Source organism: Polyergus mexicanus, unplaced genomic scaffold (assembly GCF_030449975.1).
Source record: "Polyergus mexicanus isolate NDT 795.1 unplaced genomic scaffold, iyPolMexi1.0 SCAF_1, whole genome shotgun sequence".
NCBI classification, from domain to species: Eukaryota; Metazoa; Arthropoda; class Insecta; order Hymenoptera; family Formicidae; genus Polyergus; species Polyergus mexicanus.
In genome coordinates this window covers 5,149,490-5,169,064 of record NW_027223321.1, presented here as the reverse complement: position 1 = coordinate 5,169,064, position 19,575 = coordinate 5,149,490, and the positions used below count along the sequence as shown (strand labels likewise).

General features: G+C 34.9%; 1 protein-coding gene across 10 annotated transcripts in view; it reads right to left on the bottom strand.

Moving 5' to 3' along the window:
* LOC138933029 (phosphatase and actin regulator 2) overlaps positions 1 to 19,575 on the bottom strand; it is a 213,657-nt gene that overhangs the window by 130,571 nt on the left and 63,511 nt on the right. For 9 of the 10 annotated variants that reach the window (XM_070295506.1, XM_070295452.1, XM_070295479.1 and 6 more), the window contains 3 exons: positions 4,008 to 4,172; positions 3,477 to 3,575; positions 770 to 1,117 (listed from right to left, as the gene is read on the bottom strand). In XM_070295506.1, coding sequence (XP_070151607.1) covers positions 770 to 1,117; positions 3,477 to 3,575; positions 4,008 to 4,172 — 612 coding nt within the window. Of the gene's footprint in view, positions 1 to 769; positions 1,118 to 3,476; positions 3,576 to 4,007; positions 4,173 to 13,576; positions 13,644 to 19,575 lie in introns of those variants that run through there. The other variant, XM_070295523.1, reaches the window with a different exon arrangement.

Here is a 19,575-nt window from a genome sequence, read left to right as displayed (position 1 = left end):
ATACGCGAAATATCGGATAAAGATGAACAATAAATTGAGGATAAAGCAACGTGGAAGGATTACCATAAAAAGAACCATAAGAAAATAATCATGGAATATAATTCATCGTATAAATATTTTTCGCACATCATTATTGATTATGTAACGTAGATTGGAATGAGCACCTGTCGATATGAGCACGTAATTAGATTTGGTTTTACGAATAGACATGTTAGAACATTTATTGTAAATGTTCCTTTTCACGAATGCGAACACGGCGGTAATCTATTATACGATGATATCGGTGAAATTTACATATATAACATCGCGAACAAAGTATCCTTTAAATATTATATAACAAAAATGAAATAAATAATTTGTTTTCCCTGCCTCCTCTCGCGAGTGCAATATTAATACACATCAAATCCCGAGAGTATCTGCCTAATTTGCTTCCAGATTAGCACAACCGAATATCATTTACGTCATCGCGTTATAATCGTCTGTAACATTTTATTCTTAACATTCCTCGTCTTTATCAAGCGACATTCGATGTATAGAATACCGGCACGCTATTATCGTTCAAGTATTACGGTTCACGAAATTATACGTGAATATTCGTGCCTACCGTAGCGGTCGTCAATCCGAAACCATGCGAACTCGCGTTTAACTGTGCAATACGAGGGCGATTACCAAGGCGAGTGACGCGAGCGGAAACCCGAAATCGGAAACGAACGTCGGCCATATTCGTGCTTGGCGAGAAGTCGAAATCATATCGATGTTTGCGTCTTACCTTGCGTGCTGCCGTTGGGCTGTCCGGCCTGCTGCGGTATTCCGGGATAAAGGGGCGAGGGATGAGGCGAGGGTTGATTGTTGCTGGGCGGTCCTGCAGAATGCGAGTTGGCAGTCGTAGGGGTCGGCGTAGCGGAAGGTACCGCTTGCTGGCATTGCTGCACGGCGGACGTAGGTGTTGCTGCGGGGGTGCCATCGCCACCCCCGATGCCACTCGTCACGATGCCACCGGATGGTTGTTGTTGCTGCTGCTGCTGCTGCTGCTGCAACGATGGCAGCTGTTGCTGCTGCTGCGGTGCTTGCTGCGGTGTCGGCGGTTTTTGCGCGTCCGTCGACTCGTTCATCGTTTCTGCAACAAGACAAGGTTCGATCTTGAATATTAACTCGTTCGGATAAATAATGCTGTTTGGCATTCGAGCCTAATTAATTCGCAAACATCCAGGAATCAATTTTCAAAGTAATTAAATAAAATTTGCGTGGCAAATTTTGTTACGTATTTAGGGCGAAAGAACAAAGATGCTAAATTTTATTAATGAATGCCAACAACACGTTTGAAATTCTACCCATCGATGAGAGTGTTGAACGGTGTAATGTTAGTTGAGATTGCAAGATTGGATATAAAAGAAACGAAATACATACGCAAAGGATACAAAGGATAGATGGATCGGATTTACATAGAAGGATTGAATTTAAATGTAGGAGATTCCGAACATCGACCTGGATAGAATTACAAAGGTCAAGAGGGTTCTCGGTGTGTAACCGGAAGTTCGTTCGATAATGTTAGAGTTTGAAAGTAGGAAATCAGCGCACAAAGCGTAACAAGTCAGCAATGCGACAACTATCGATGTCAGTGATGTGGCATTAATTCAGTTCACCGCAAAAACGACACAATATATGCGATATTTTATATTGTATACATACAATAACAAAAATTAAAAATCTTTAATATATGGATAAATATATATATAAAATTTCTTTTATATGAAAATAATGTGCATGCCTGAAAATATAAGAGTAACAATACATATGTGAAAATAAAGAGAGAGAATAAAATTACAAATATATGATTTTCATATTTATCTCTAATGCGAAACTTATACCGTAGTTTGTAATAAATATTTTTCATATTACAGATATCTTGTATATGCATATATATATATATATATATATAAAATATATATAAAAAAAATTATAAAAAATATTTAACGTTTATATGTAAAAAAGAAAATTTAATATTTCAAAACATTGATATTCGATGCAGGTATATGTATGTCGAGCGATAATGACGTTGAGCTTTTCATATATCATACCGACATCTGATATCTGGTATATGTTGATATTTTTCCTGCTTTCTCCTCCTACGCAATATCTCTCGCTACATTTTTCTCCATCCGGATCCCCGCCATTTCCCAAGTCTCCGTCGATTTTGCGGTTAATTTAAACAAACGTATCTCTCTCGTTGTAACCAACGGGATGACGTACGTTGATAAATGGCTTTACGTCATTGCCGCCGACAAGTTTCGCAACTTTTCGCGATAATCTGACGAAACCAAGCGAGATACTTTAATTACAAAGGGTAGAATATAGGTGTTGTACACTCTTTTTGTCTCTCTCTCTCTCTCTCTCTTTTAAAATTTGCCTCGTAAAGTTCAGATTGTTCGGATAAGGATATGACTAATGACGGAATAGTTTCGGAATCAATAGAATTCTCAAGGTTTCCTTGACGAAGGATATACTCGACAATTATTGTGTTAAGTACCGAGAGAACACATATTAATCATTCGAGAAGTTTCATTAGCCCTTGAGCGGCAAGAAGCGTTTCGAGATCTACTTCCCCGACACAAGTCGTGTGTCTTCAAGCATTGTCTTTGCAAAAAGTATATATGCGATGCTAGCAATTATACTTTCTGTAAAAACTAAAGTAAACTTACTTTAACGTTCTATCAGTGCTGAATTGGAAATATCTCTCGAAACTTTGTGTAAATCGACCATCTCATCGCGACAATGAAATCTTTCGTCCGTTGAACGAACGAACCAACCAACTAACTCCACGTACGAACGAAATGCGAAACTACTCGAGAGGTCTCCGTACAATGTCGGTAAGAAGGATCGCGCCTATGCTACTATTTAATATCGCGGACAATGATAAGAAATGAATATTTTAAGAAACGTAACTCGGAGTCTGAAATCAGCTGGGCGATTAATTGCGTCGTTTCGACGCGACGTAACTAGTCGCGATTGCGGAAATTGAGTTCACGTCTCTATCACCGTAACGACTGCAAAACGCAATTACGATCTTATACCGGGTGGCAAGTTGTCGACACCCTCTAGCAGTCTGTTCCTCGTTTCCTGGCCGGTCTGCCGAAAGGGCGGATGGACTGTTTTCGCCGCGCCAGGTAAACGGAAATGTCTGTCTGACACGCGTGCAAATTTCAATATTCCAATATTCGCGAATTTCCACGCGCTTCACGCAATGAAAAAATTATCAAGAAAAATAATGATAAAAAAAAGAAAAAAAAATGATAGAACTTATGGGTCCATTTAAAAAGTAAAATACTACAAAAAATTGCAAAATAACGATATATCGCAAATTTTGTAATAAGAAAATTCGCGCAGTTAAATCTGCAAAAGACTAAAATCGAGAAATAAAATAAATTATAGTAGACAACAAATATATATATATATATATAAAGAAGAAAGACTCTCACCATTTTCCGGAAACGATGTCGATCGTATCACGGGCAGCAATATCCCTTTTTGCACCAACTCATCTCTGCTGGCACGTACCGAGATTTTTCTCTCGAGCGCTATTAACAAAGGTAAAGAAAACGAGCGAAAACGTCATTATATTGTCTGTTCTGTTATCTGTAACGCGCAGTTTAAATGGCACGATTATTTTCGCAACACGATATCACGCGCGATAAACGTTTAAAACGTTATACACCGGGTAATTCTAGATGATTAAAATACGTTAATGTGCATTCTCTCACGTGCACAAACATTTTACTTAGACGTATATATTTGAATTGAGTAACATTTATTATTCTAAAACGCATTTTTTTCTGTAATATAATAATGTCCAATATAAAAAGAAAAGGAATGCAAAATTCATGATTAAATTCTCTCTATTAGATACTTTATATAAAATGTTTCCGGTTTAAATATCATTTAAATTGCAAATATTATAAATAAAATTTGATTAAATATTATTTTCACTATAAGCACATTTATATACTCACATAATGAAGCGGCTTCAAATTTATCCGATTTCTTTTTCCGCTTCCATTTCCAGGGTTTGAAGAGTCTACCGAGTGCCGAAAATTTACTTTTTCTTTCCAAGGGCGGCGTTCTCGCACCCGAACCCAAACTGTTTGTTCGTAAAGCAGCACCATTTTGCTTTTTCGCTGCAACAAAAAAAAAAAAAAATTACATTGATGTAAATTTTACATCATTAATGTGAACATCTTCTCGTACATAAAAAAAAAAAACTCGATTCATGTATAAAAAATCATCGCAGTAGAATAAATTTAATTTCAATTTCTAAGTCTCTTTATATTTATCATACTTCAACATTATTAATCTCATAAAGTCATGATTTCAAAATTATCGTTTTGTGCTCACGGAGTATGTTAGTCATCGAGAATGATTATTTAAATAAATATGTAAATTTGCAAAAATTGATTACTCGCATACGGTACAAACTAACTTTATCCATGTCCTGCGTGATACAGGAGTATCAACCTGGGATATGTTAGCTAGATCTTCCGTTTTTCCAATAAAACGTAGCTGCCTATGTTACCCGCGTTTACCGACCAGGGATGCAAGGTTTCCCATCAACCCTTTTATCGGCGCCCGGAAGGGTGGAAACGAATAAACGGCCATCGATCCATTGGTTTTTAGTTTATCTAATACGGAAAACCACGATTTCTTTTATTTAAATCTATGCTACATATTTCATATATGACAATTGAGAAAATAAAACAGAGTATTTTTACAGAGGATTTCGATAAAAAATATTTCCTCGAAATAAAAAATTTTATCGATATTATAAAATATTTGAGTGATAACGTTATTCGTAAATAGATAAAAACACATTTCTGATAAAATTTTGCCAAACATGAAATTAACCAAATTAAAAGAAGAATCGCTAATATTATAATCTTTAGCAATATTCAAATATTTGATTATAGTTTTTATCGCAAATGAGACAGATTGATATTTTTTTAAATAGGCAAAACGCATTTGTCAAATATAATAAATATATATTTCTTTATGTAACATTATATTACGAACTATTTTACAACTGCACGACTATTCCTGCAATGAAGTTTTAATCGAGATTTGAAAAGTTTGATAGAAACACATTTTTTCATGTGTACTAAACTTTCGTGACAGCGCACGAACTATTACGCAAGTATTGTCAAAATAAATGTGCGCAAAACAATAATATAATAATACGCGAGAAGAGTATTTTATGTAAAAAAATATTTTTAAATAATAATACATGTTATAAACAATCTAATAACAAATACATATTATAAACAATCTGTTGATAAATAGATATTATAAACGATCTGATTATTGAATAAACAATAATTTCATATAATGCAATAATTAATGCTTTTGTGTTCTTTTCAAATATTACTGTATTGATCGATATGTAAATACGAAAATTTATACGAAAAATATTAACAATGAGCAAAAGTTGAATTTATTTGACTGATTTTAATTAATGTATTAATTTACACTCCGTTAATAAAGGGAGAAGTAATACCAAGCATTATTAAGGCATTTTCGCGAACATAGCAATGACTAGCTTATAATCCATAGAAAAATGTAATCCCTATACGAGAAAACATTTTTTTATTTCACTTTTAATATCCAGCCTGTTTCTATTTTCTAGTTGATTTTACTAGCAGACAGGAGCACAACTCATGTCAACATAAAATCGATACTCGACACAAGAGAGTACCCCATAGATAATTTAACGAATTTTTCATCGCGTTGTTCCGTAACGTTTATCCAATCACTCCGAAGCAGAAAGCGAAATGTGCCATGGCAATTTTAGCTGACAGAAAGTGAAAAACCAGAGAATTATTGACGTCAAAATCCATTGCAAATTAATCACTTGTGCCAAACACATGTTTACAAAATCAATATTGCAACAAATATAATCAGATGCTAACGAATAAATCTACCGATATTTCATATGCATAACAAGGAATGTATCGAACACATTAGTAAAAATCGATAAGACGAATAAGAAAAATAATTAAAATTTAACAGCATCGTTAAATCTTTACGTAAGATATTGAACGAAATTTTTGGAAGCAACTTTTTCAATTATTCATAAATAGACGCAACCAAGATAAATTAAATTAATCATTCGACAATGATTTTTTTTACTACTGAAAAATAAAATTCGCGCAGAAGCAAAGACAAACAAATACGTCTAATTAGAGATAAAACAAAATTTACCGAGTAAAATTAAATTCTACATTTAGAAGCAAGGCATTCCGTCTTGCTTTCGACCCTGTCTTTATCGCGCTATGGTCTTGTAAGAAGAGTGAGTTCGTTTTAAAAGACTGTTCTCTGAATACGCCCTTTCAACCAACACTTATCGGCCATCTACTATCTTCCTATTTACAGTCTTAGTACATAATACAGTAGTTACTGCCCTCTCGCATCTATCGAGAGACGCCCCTCTGCACAAATACAATTGTCGCAGCAAACGGGAAAAACTATTGTAAATATTGTACATATAACGATCTTTGCAATTTATCAAGTAAAAAAATCAAGACATCGCACGAAGAATTGCAAGAAAAAAGTTGTGTAGTTCGAGAGAATAAGTCAATTCTTATCAAAACTAATTTTTTAATAAATCTACGTTATTTTAATAAACGTTGATAAAATATCGCGGCATTTAAAAAAAAAAAAAAAGATGTTTGCAGCGATTTCTTTATTTATTCGCAAGTTATGAAGAAGCGGATTTAATTTAAAAAAATTATTTCTGCTATAAGTTTTAATTAGCATTTTACTTATGCCCGAATACACATGTATTGTCGATATAAAAAAATGTAGATGGGATCCACTTCAAAATCCGCTTTGGAAAAGAACTATCTAGATTATCGCTAAGGTAAAGAGAATATTTTCCATAAACACAATCATAAACAATCCGTGTCGCCTTGCTCGCATCGTCACCCTACGATGCATAATGCAAAAGCCTCGTATATAACTTGGGAAGAAGTGCGACGAGGGTGAAATGTGACGGAAGGAAAGTGCGTCGTGCACGGTCGAACACTGTCGAATGGCGATTCTGAGAAACATCCCCGTGGGGAATAATGGCCGATAACGTGCGATAGGGCAGTTTTGCGAGCGTAAGGTAGAAGCGGCCGATTACCGGTAACCTTAAGCACCCCTCCGGGATTCTCGTAACGTCTTGGAGGGCAAAAATCGCTCCTTTGAACAGAGCGACTTTCGGAGCGTGACGTGGGACGAACCTTGCTTAAACGACAATCGTTTAATTAGCCGACAAAGCGTTAATCCTTCCGCGATAGTCGAGAAGTTATATTTATTAAAATAAACATCGCGAGCTAAAGAGTGAGCCCTTTGATAAAAACGTTGCGTTGCTCGATTATTATAAAAAAACCAGTTTAAAAAACGAGCAATAAACAACAATTACTATGTTTATGTAATAGACACGCGAGAGATACAAAATTGAGAGAGTAATGCTTTCTATGCCTGATTTTGAAAATTTTTCGTCGAAATTAAAAAAGAATTGTATATTTTAATAATTGTATTGCCCATTTTTTTTATTTCAATTATAAAAATATTAATGTCACTTCAGCTATACGTTTTTGTCTGACAATAATGTATGATAACGATTGCATGATCTTCCTAAATCAGATAGACGGATAGTTCTACTCTCTAAGTGAGACACGTGTAATAAGTTTCTGCTTTATCTCCCGCAGGCTTTCCCCTTTATCCCGCGAAAGGAAGGAAAAGAGTATATCAGCTCCGATGCTAAAATGGAATAATTGACGCCACAAAACACTTCCGATGTTCCTAGGGACCTATTCACGCGTATCGAAAACCGTCGACAACTGTTGCACCAGATCTATAGACAATGGCAATATTAACGCGATAGACCGTATTCACCATTGTTGGAAAATGTGCAGCATCTTATTGTTAGACGAGAATCATAATCCCGCTGACAATAAGAAGAAAAATAAAAAGGGGGGGGGGGGGAGAAAAATAAAAATCGATCTTGGCGCGATCTTCTAATCGACGCAATTATTTAATTAACAATGTATGAAAATATCGCAAATTATATAATAGAAAAAGAAATTAACAAAAACAAATCGCAGCGATGAGAAAAAGAAGTTATCGTGTTATAATAAAAGCTTGAATAAAATTTAAATTACGTATATTATTACATAATGTTTCATTAATTACAAAAGTTTGCATTATAATTGAAACAATTAAAATCTGTTGTAACCATGTTCTTAATAGCTTGATGAGCGAATGATTTAATAACTCTTATTTAAATTACTAATTCTCATTATAAAATGGTTGCAAGTTAATCGGATTAATCTTTATGAGAAGCTGCATTAAGTCGATATCATTGATTCGTTGATCAATAATAATTTATTCGCGGAATTATTATGCGCGAGGGTGAATATCACGTCGCGACAGATATTTTTATACAACTCCCAGTTAGAGCGCAATAAAACTCCTACCTAATATGATAAAAGATACGAGCCTGTCTATTTGACAGACATTAACAGCGATTTTTCTGGATGAGTGAAACTTGCACGCTGACGAATTATTTGCATAAAACAGAGAGAGAATTAATTATTAAACGTCATTAAAACGATCCCAAGGGGATAATGAACATAATATGTCGCTTAATCGACTTGCGGTGGCCGGACAAATGGACTCGAATGTCGTTTAACCGGGCGTTAGAATTCGATATTGCTGCTATTGCTTCGATGCAACAGGCGCACCCGACGCAACAATAGACACGCGTCATTGTCCCTTGAACCGTGCCGATTCCACAATCGGTTGACCCGGGTCATAGTTCGTATATGGCTAAACGGAGAACTAGAAGGGAACCAAGGTATTTCTTGAATATACTCTTCATCTTTCTCATGTATGCGAGAAAATCGAAAAGATTCCAATCACTATCGTACCTCATTTATATCTTATACAAGTTATCATTTGTTCTTAATTTGTTATGTATTATTAACCATAATAGCTAAAGATAAAAGCTAAAGAATCTGCCACATATGACGCGTAATCCTCCGATTGATTATTATCGATGTGTACGCGGTTTCCTTCCCAATCCGCGGCAGACAAGTGCAGACGACGGGCGGAAAAATGCACAAATGGAATAAGGATTGTAGCAGTGAGGGCACGTTGCCCTGGGTACGGGAACGATGATGATAGCGGCGACGGCGGCAGTGGCGGCATCCCTACCGTCAAGGGATGCTGGGGTGTTGCCATGGTAACGCCACTTTGTTTTCCGTTCTCCAATTACCTGGCCGCTGGTTGTCAACTTGAAACCCCGGATACGTCTCTGCCGCGTTGACCAGAAGCTCGTCAGGTGTCTGAACATGATCATTTGTATGCGGCAACTTAAACTTAAGCTAATTATCTTCTTCTTTACTGTTTCTTACATTTTACGCTCTTTGCTAATATATGTATATATTATATATGCACTCGTCACAAATTATTTTTAAATAAACAGTTTTTTTTTTTTTTTTTTTTTTTTTTTTTTTTTTTTTTTTTTTTTTTTTGAGAAAATTATAGAGTTAACGTTATGTAAAAATTTTTTATAATAATTAAAATAGCTAAATAATATTAATGTACCTTCTCTCACAAAGATGCAATATTAACGGAGAGAATTTGCAAGTTACCGCCATAGAATATGTCACATTTAAGTGTCAAATCGACCTTGCGCGGATTTACGATTCGAGAGCAGACAGACGATGCCAGTATGACGGAATCGTTAAATTCAAAACCATGCTCGATGGCAGACAGAATCTCGCATTACAAAGCATCGGAAACCATAAAGGCAATGCCCATTGTCAAAAATATCCTCGACCAAGAGAGAGAATTACGGAAGACACACGCATCGGGTCTCTATTATTCGGCCCTTCACAAGAATTAAATGCTCGTTAATCTTTAATAGCATCGTCCACGTCCTTTCACGATCACTTTCGTTAAAATCTTATACGACTTTAATTATATAAATTAACAATTATATTTCATAAATATAATAATATCTATTGTTTACTTTTATACTACTGGATAGATAAATATTCTCTTTTTCTGAGAAACAATTTTTTTAATTTTTATCAAATATTTTTGATATATCATATAATGTCCAAAATTGTAACACTCGTGTAAGCTTGGAATAAAAAAAAACAAAAAAAAAACCATAAATTAAGCTTTAAACATTAATAAATAATTCAATAGATGACGAACTCTTAAAATTTTTTGAATATCGAATCGATATGAAACAAATACATTTTTGTGTCCTGCGGTTTCAATTTTGCTAGTCCATTTAGCCGTCAACTATTTGTTTTATCGAGCTCTGTGACAATAATATTTCGGCGAGCAATCGGAAACTTTAATTAGTCGCGTTTGACATCAAAGTCAATTAGGAGTAATAAGACAAAAGTCATTGAGCCGTGATTCGATGCGGATGAGAAGATGGAATTGAAGTGAAGGCGGGGGTCGTCTACCTTTCTCTTCTCCGCGGAAAGACGGTTTTCCTCGATTACAATCTCAAGATTCGATACAAACCCGAGGACGCGCTCGTCGTCGTAGATCCAAACGCAATTACTGTGAGACTTCTCTCGGAAACAAAACCACGAGTAAAACAGATACGGAATACGTATGGCCATTAAATGTCGCCGAAATTTCTAAAATCGTAGCAATTTCGGGCGCTATAATTGACCATGCGTACCCGACTGTCGCGATTTCCTCGGTCGACATTATTGCGTTCGATCAATTATAGCAGATCGGAAAAATTCGCGATCGGCGAACGAATTAGAGGTAGACGTGAACCGTAAAGCGATTAAATTACATCACGTTACTTACTAATTGCACGAGATTCGTAACAAATGCAATTTCCGCGAACGTTCTCTCTCTTAAACGCATTCCGAGAAATTCCGATACTCTTAAACGTTTCAGTAAAATAATGATACGTATATATGTAATTTGTAAACGCAGAGAGAAGTCACGTGCAGCAATGTAAATAATTTAATTAAAATGCGAGCGTTAACTTGAAACAATCTAAAAACAACCACGACGTTCTGACGTACGCGGATGGAATAATCTATAATTTACTGAAATCTAGTTACGCATATTAAATCTAAAATTATCTCGGAGGCAAAAATTAACGAGATACCTCTGTTTTCCATTAATAAATCTTTTCAAGGCAAAATGAAAGAAACACGTGCAATAAATATCGTCGAAATGTTAACCACATCGACTGTATATTCTATGTGTTCATTTTATTGAATTTGTCAATTTCCTGCAAACGAACGGATGTTTTCCGCGATTATCGGAAGATATAAATCCGAGAACATTTTTTTTCAAGGTACTATATTAATATGCGAATTATAAAGGGAGTATCGTTAAGCGTAAAACTTCAAAGGTTATTATTGGAAAAGAAAGAAATAATAACCTATCGAGAAAAAAATAATATATAGTAACAAGAAAAATTATTACTGTTTAAATATATTATTCATATCTATAATTTTAATTTAAAGCATGAGAAACTCTTTGATATATATTTCCCGATTATCATTATCATGTTTCAAGACGATAGAGATATCATTTACGATAGACATTCACAAAAAAAAAAAAAAAATATATATATATATAAAATATTATCACTGTAATGATTATAAATATTACTATAACATATTAAATACTATGACACACAGACGAAACGGCGTTATCACAATTGACCGAAAATACTCTCGATATCGTTCAAATAAATATTCACGGTGTATTGGAAAATTCAATAAAACGCAGACGGAAAAATAGTTTTCGCAGAGCAGGTGAACGCGCTATGGATGGGCAAATAAAAAACCTCGAAAGCACCGACACATCCGCACTGTCCGTCTCGCTCGTTCCATGTACAAACGCAAAGAGTTGATTGCGCGCGTAAAGCTGTACACAAGCGTTTGCGTTCTGCGCTTGCAGCAAAAGCTTATATTTCGCCGAAAAACGATTTAATCGTAACGTGTCGAGATGACAGCCAATATAGATCGTGTTCTTTCAACATTTTCGTAACTCGTTGCTGTAAGCGTGTCTATAATAAATTCTTGTCATAATATCGAAATAAATAGTGACAGTTGTGAAAAGATTCTTCTTATATTTTATGCTTTTCTGTATTACCTAAGATATCTGAGAAATATAGCTGCAGTATTTATTAAAGTGTTCGCATAAAAATATAACTCTATCGCATTTCCGCTTTGTAATGTTAATATACTACCATCACAAATTATTCTTTCGAAACGACAAAATTGTTTAGGAATGCCAGGCCATAAGTAACGTCACCGAATATTTATTCGTACAATTCTATAAATGTCAGTTTAAAAGTTTTTGGGCAAGAAAAAAAAATTTATTTGGAGCTATAGCTTCTCTTTCTCTCTCTCTCTCTCTCTCTCTCTCTCTCTCTTTCTTTTTCAAAGCAACATCATAATTTAGTCTCACAATTCAGGTCAATATTTAAGACAATACTTGTGGCAAACTGCAAAAATAGAACTGTATAGTATAGAGAATGATAATTATGTGCTAATGACCGCGGTATTGGATTTGATGAAATTTGGCAGAGAAATGCAAGTTCATACATCACATTCCAGCGACACTTGCCAAATGTAACACGCGTTGCCAGAAACGCGAATATTTCTCATTCAATACACTTTACGGCGTTATCCTTCGCAAAATTTCCTGCACGATAAATATTCAATAGTAATTTCTTTCGAAACATCTTCTGTGTCGAATCATCGAAAGATAAAAAATTGATAGTTATACGTTAATTGCATTATTTAGGTCATTGAATATAGCATTTGTGCGACGATGCAGATATAATAAATTGTCAGAGATAATACCGTTTTTTTTTTTTTTCAAAGTCATCCCTTCCACGCGCGATTCCAATAAATATGCAAATAATTATTTCGACGATGAATAAGTTTCCAATTTTACGCACAAAAGAATACGAACAACGACTCGTATTATTTTCGACCCACTTGTATCGAACAAGTTAGCCGTTAAATGTTAACGCGGAATAGAATCGATTTTTATTCAAATGAGATATTTCGGGGCAACGACTAAATTCGACCACGGCCACCTACGCACTTCTGTCTACTTTCTCTCCCAAGAGAAAAATACTTCACACACAGAATATATTCTCTTTTAAAATATTTATTATACAGAATCTCTTGCCTCAAAAATAATTTCATAAAAAAAAAAAAAAAAAAAATTGAATCAACTCTCCAAAAAAAAAGAAAAATACATCGTAAACTAAATTATTTTTTTTTCCATAAACGTCAACCAAAAATATCGATACCTTTTCGATTTTACCACGAGTTAATAAATAATTCTCCGAAGCACCCAAGATCTATTAGACAACAAGATACTATCGCAGGTCATCAGAAAATATATTTTTAAGCAGCACCATGTGTATGAACGCGCGCGCTCATTATCATTCTCTTCGTACGTAAAAAGTACTGTTGCGAGTTGTCTGAAAGCCATCCGTGACATTTACGCTGATGAAGGCAAATAGTACCTAGAATTGCCCGTCGTATAATGTAGCACTCGTTCATGTTCGAGTCCGACGACACCGCAGAGACGACTGGATTCCGCTCTGCGGCCACTCGCCCTCTACTCGTCCGACCGCTTAATAAAGCCTCTTCCCTCCCTCTCTGTCTGTCTGTCTGTCTCTCTCTCTCTTTCTCTTGTGTTGTAAACGCTCTCGTACGAGTAGCACCGTTATTCGCCGCCTCGTAGGATTGCTCTCGCGTGTATATACGCCGCCGTATATATAGTATATTAGCGTTAGTAATGCGTTTACGTTGGCGTATATACACATACAATGTGCGTGCAGCCCAACACGTGGTCGTAGGAATGGCATGCATTTGTACGCAGAGATAGTTGTATGATAATCGCGACCATCTACATAGAACAAACGACGTATAGCGAACATATCTTCTTTTATATGCAACTGGAGCAACGGGAGAAAAGAAACGTTTGTAACGTTTGGAAAGAGAGGGCAAAAACTGCAATTGAATTTATTATTTCTCGAGCGTATCGGAGAAAGCGATGAAAGACAGATATTATTATAATAATATTTCGGCTTGAAATTTTGAAAAATTTTAAGTTTGAAGATTTTTTGAGCGTCAAAAAAATATTAAAATCTAAGATAATTATTATTTAACATAAATGAACATTCAAGGACTGCGACTTTGATATATGTTGTACAAAAGCAAAAGAGAGAGAGAGAGAGAGAATACAAAGTAACATTTGAATTCATTTATATAAATATCACATTAATTAGCAACTACATTTAAATAAGAATTGCGCGCAGACTGCAGTTCTAAAATAAGGAAGGTGAACTACTGCCATTTCTGCAACACACATTGCTGCCGACTGTTACATGTATTCGCGTATTAATAGGATCGCGCACACCATAAATAAGTGCATGCTTCCGGTTTAACGTGCTCGTGAAAAGTTTAACGAAGCTTTCTTGAAAAGCTCTTTTTATCATCTTCGGGATGTGATTGCGTTATAAATATAAAAAAACATACTGGTTTAATATTAATCTTCCTTTAACATGACTCTACTGCTTTTCAAGCAAAACATTGTTGTTTTTATCTCGAGTATTACTGATTACAGATCGATATATTTTGATATTTAATCATATACTTATATATATATTAAAAAACCAACCGTATTTTAAATAATCGCGTATAGAATCTGTTACGTGGGATATGACTCGATCGATTTCTAATCGTTGAAGCACAAGTGGAATATTTTACAAACTCGTGTCGCTATAATTATAATAACGACTTGTGACCTTTCGCCATGATTATAAATGATATAGCGAACGGGAGTTTTCGTCTTTGAAATCATATTAATACCCCCATTCTCTTATTCCTTATTCGTGTCTCTTCCTACTTGCAACACGATACGTACATATGCAAATTCTAAAAGTCTAAAATTAAATTTAAATTCGTATTTGCGACGAATCAAATAGAAAGAAAAAGGTGTCACAGCTATTATTGAACAACTCGAAAATTACGATTTGTTTGTAATTATTGTGCGCATTCGAGCAATCTACTTTCCACATTTCATTGTGACGTAAAAACTCGTTACCAAAATTACCAACGTCGCTCGAAGAAATAATATTTGATTTTCTCATATACTCAAAGCAATAAATTTTCTATCAAGTATAGTCGAAATAAATGAAGATATAAAACTCTGTAAGATAACAATTTTATTCGTACACGGATCTTTATTATTACGCGTACATAATATAATGTATAAATTTTTTAAGTCAACATTATCGCTTTTATTTGTAAATGAATTTCAATGACGTAAAAGAGCCATTGATGATTACTACGGATAAAACTAGCTTTCCGCGCCCACGCGAAATATGGAGTTTAATTCGATCTTGCATCCGGCGATTGGGAAAAAGCTTTTTGCAACGTGTAGCATTTCAAAAATTGTTCTCAGTGCGACGCAACGATGCTACGAATTTTATGTAGTTGACACGTCCGAACGTTCTAATTAATGACAATGTCAAAACTTGCAGAGAACCTCGCTACAATTAAGCTTCGTATTTTCGATAACGAGCTGCAGCTTCGACCGCGTGCACACACTTCCGAGTGTGTAGATTAATTAATTAAATTTACTGTTTAACGCAACGGTCCGTGAATTTAATTATTTCAATAGGCGCGGAATAAAATTTTGATATAGACAATGCGATAATTCTTTTGCAGCAAACCATGTAAACGCGGCCGTTATCTAAATTGCTTTTAGGTAGAGGTTACGATTCCCTCGTCATGGCTCATTTGTCGTCACTATCAATTAATCCTTCTTATTGAGCAATTTACATTTAAAACACGCGCGTGCACCGCGTGCGTAAGTCTACTATAAATCTGATTCGTAAAGCTTGATGGAATCGATATTGGTTTATATTTCATTATAGACTAAATATGTTTCAAGCATCATGTTAATATCATTAAAGCATGCATATAAATAATATTTCATTATCCTACGTTATTTCAATTTGTGTTTAATGTTGAATACACAAATTTTCCTAATCCTATTGTACGAATAAATGTATCGTTAAATCAAAACAAAAATTTAAAAGAAAGTTATTATTGACTCGGCAGTTTTTTAACGATTAATATCAAATCTTAGCAACTAAACCAGAGACATTAAACTTTAATTTAATTTAATTTAAATGATCTTTTTTAAAAAGGTAAATGAGAAATATTCGGATATTTAGATGTATAGAGATGCCTAGATATATTTTTGCAAGATACGAGTTATTCTTCCAATCAACGTATTTGTATGAAATTATCATATATTTACGCAAGATGCAAGAGGTCTGAGCTTTTAAACCAATTACTCGTTTCTGGTCACTAACGTTAATTGCAGTTTCGAAAGCGTGATATACTTGACCTAAGAACATGTCCCTCGAGAAGTGCTCAAGGCAAAAAAACATTTCGGAAATTGGTGAAGGAGCAAACTTTATCATCAAATAAAATCAATAAATATCGCAACCAAAGTAAGAGTTTAAAATTTACATTGTACAGAGCACGAGACTGCTCAGACGAATCATAATAATAACTGCACATTTTCATAATATTTTAATATTATAAAATTATTAATTTTAATTTAATTAAAATATTAATCTCTTGATCCTATTCATTGAATCTTTAATTAAAACAAATTCAACTTGAGAATAAATATAAAGACAAACGGACCGACAATAACGCAAAGCTAAAAAAAAAAAAAGAAAAAAAACTCATCGTCAGCATTTGTAAAATCGATAAAATTGAGAGGCTGTGCGAGAAATTTTCAATTTCGCGAGGGCAATCTCTTTCCGCTTTTATTGTTAAGCGCGCAGTTAAGTTCATTGTTTCTCGATTGCACCCTAGTTTCGCCTCGGCGAAAACGCCGAGAAATGTTTCTCTTTCCTTCATAATTCCGAGAAATTATACGAGAGAGGCGAAATTTTTCGCGTCTCGCCACGTACACATCTCAAGAGAGATTACAGGCATAAATTAAATTCACTCTGCGAGTGCTCACCGCGAACGAAATCAAGGTAGTGTAGCGTTTCCCTTAATCTAGCGAAAATAATGAACGAAAGCGGCGAAAATTGGAAAAGCTGTTTTCCCTATGTCTGCTGAAAGAAGATAAATCGTATGTTTATCGACGCGACAAATGGACTTTAAAGCTATCCGTCAAGTCAACACCATCAATTTGAAATAGTATAAAGTGCACAGTCATGCTCTCATCTTATATATCCGACGTCTGCATATATTGTAACTGTTTAATGATGTCACGAATCATTAATTGAGACAACAAAATATATCCAGCAAAAAATGTGATAAGGTACTATCTCTTGAAAAGAGAAATGAAAGAGAATTATGCTATATTATATAAATATTCTGATAACTTAATCAAAAATCAAACTTTTGTCGAGCCAATATTAAAATCATATATAAATATTAATACTAAAATTCAATTAAATTGTGTACATAAAATAATATAATGTGATTTACTCACGATTCAAATCATTGTAACCGTGTAGGAAAAATCGAAAAAAGATATTCGACAATAAATACATACCTGCAATACAAAGAGAATATATATTTTTTTTTTAATTTAATATTAAAAGTATATTTTTTTTACTTATACATATCAAGATTATTTTACAATAAATAACTTTTAATCGTAATTTTATAAAATAGAAAATAATATAAAATCTTTTATATAGAGCATGTAAAATATATATTCGTGTCGAGACAAATTTACATTTGTTTGTCGCGAGGGTGTTGCTTAAAAAATAAAGGATTAAAGCAAGAATACATATGAATCGGTGTAGACAATCGTGTAATTTATGCATAGCAACTACATAATTCGCAGGATAAATTTCAACTCTAGCTAAATCGGTCTACAATCGTCTTGTAGAATATCCGTGCCTTGCTCGCTCTGTATCACGACTCGCGCCTTCGTGCGACACATATGCGATACAAAATCGAGCGAGACACAAAGCCAGAAAAGCAACGAACGTCCTTATACGAGCTCTCGCGGGTGCGTGAATAAGTCCAACATTGCAGTTGCAGCTGCAATGCCGTTCTAAAGCCGGAGCTCGTGGTGGGAAATACTAGTTTTCTAGATATACGACGCTCTATGACGCGTGAAACTCTCTGCAATCTTTGTAAGCTTCGCATTTAATATTTTGGCAAGAGTTAGTTTTATTAGAATATACATGATGATTTTCATAAAATTCAATTGATTGAAATTCTTTGGGAAAAGGAGATATGTAAAAATATAAAAATGGTCTGTTTCACAAACTTATCTTTTATAAAGTTTTCGTTCTTCGCACTTGATTTTTTTTAATTAACGAAATAATGTTTTAAAACTTTATTTTACTCGATATCTTTACATCCGATTCGATCATTTCGTAACATAATTAAAGTTGCTCTTTCTCGATCAATTTTTCCTACTTTTTACACACATAAAATTTCATTCAAGAAGAACGAATTGAAAAGTCGGAACAATAGAATACTCTTATAATTCACGGCTTGAAAGGGCTAATCTCTTTCCTGACGAATGGAGTAATCCAACGATGACTTCGACGCACACTGCAGTTAACGCGCCGCGATAAAAGATAATTGCGGCAACCCCGATTCCGCTTTCTCCCATTATGCCCGGGGCGATCGCGACCTCCTGCACAAGTTTCGATCACCTTCCACCCCGACGACCAGGACGACGACGACGACCGAGTACTCGGTGATTATGGTACGCGCGCGCGTGATCATGGGATCCGAAAAGTTGGCGAATCGCCAAAACCGCCAACAAGAGAACAAGAAGGGAGGGAATTGTGACTTTCGACTTCCATTGGGAAGGAGATTCCCTCTCGTTACCGCCCTCTTCTCATCTCTCACTGTCATGTATACACTGTCCTTTTCTATTTTCTTTTCTATAAAATAATTTGTCTTTACAATGTTCTTCACAATTTTTCTCTTACACGCCTTTTCCATAATCTTAAAATATAGACTTGTGTTGTTCCATGGGATAAGCTTGGATCATTCATATAGATGAATTGAATCGTCGATCAAATTAATATTATGTCTTTAATTAGCGCATAAATCGATAGTTAGATTATATTGTCACACATACTTATGAACGCGAGACGTTACAAACAAATTTATCTACACAGATACTATCATCTATGTTTATTCATCGAGTTATGTTGTTATCGCTATGTTATCGTGAGAATATTTAACGTTACAGTATCTTCGTTACTTATGCTGACGAAGCTTGAGCCAGGCCAGAATAATAAATTGATTTCTCCCTCTTTTTTTCCGTCCTTCGTTAGGCGCGCTGCTTTTTTTAGCCCTGAAAACGTGCCAAGGCAGAGCAAGAAAGAAAGGGCGAGGGCGAGAGAGGGATGTGCGGAGGAGATGCTAGAGTGAAAGAAGATGCGAGCTCAAAGACCTTGGCAGTGTACGAGTGACGATGAATGGCGAATGCGATTAAAGTAAGGTC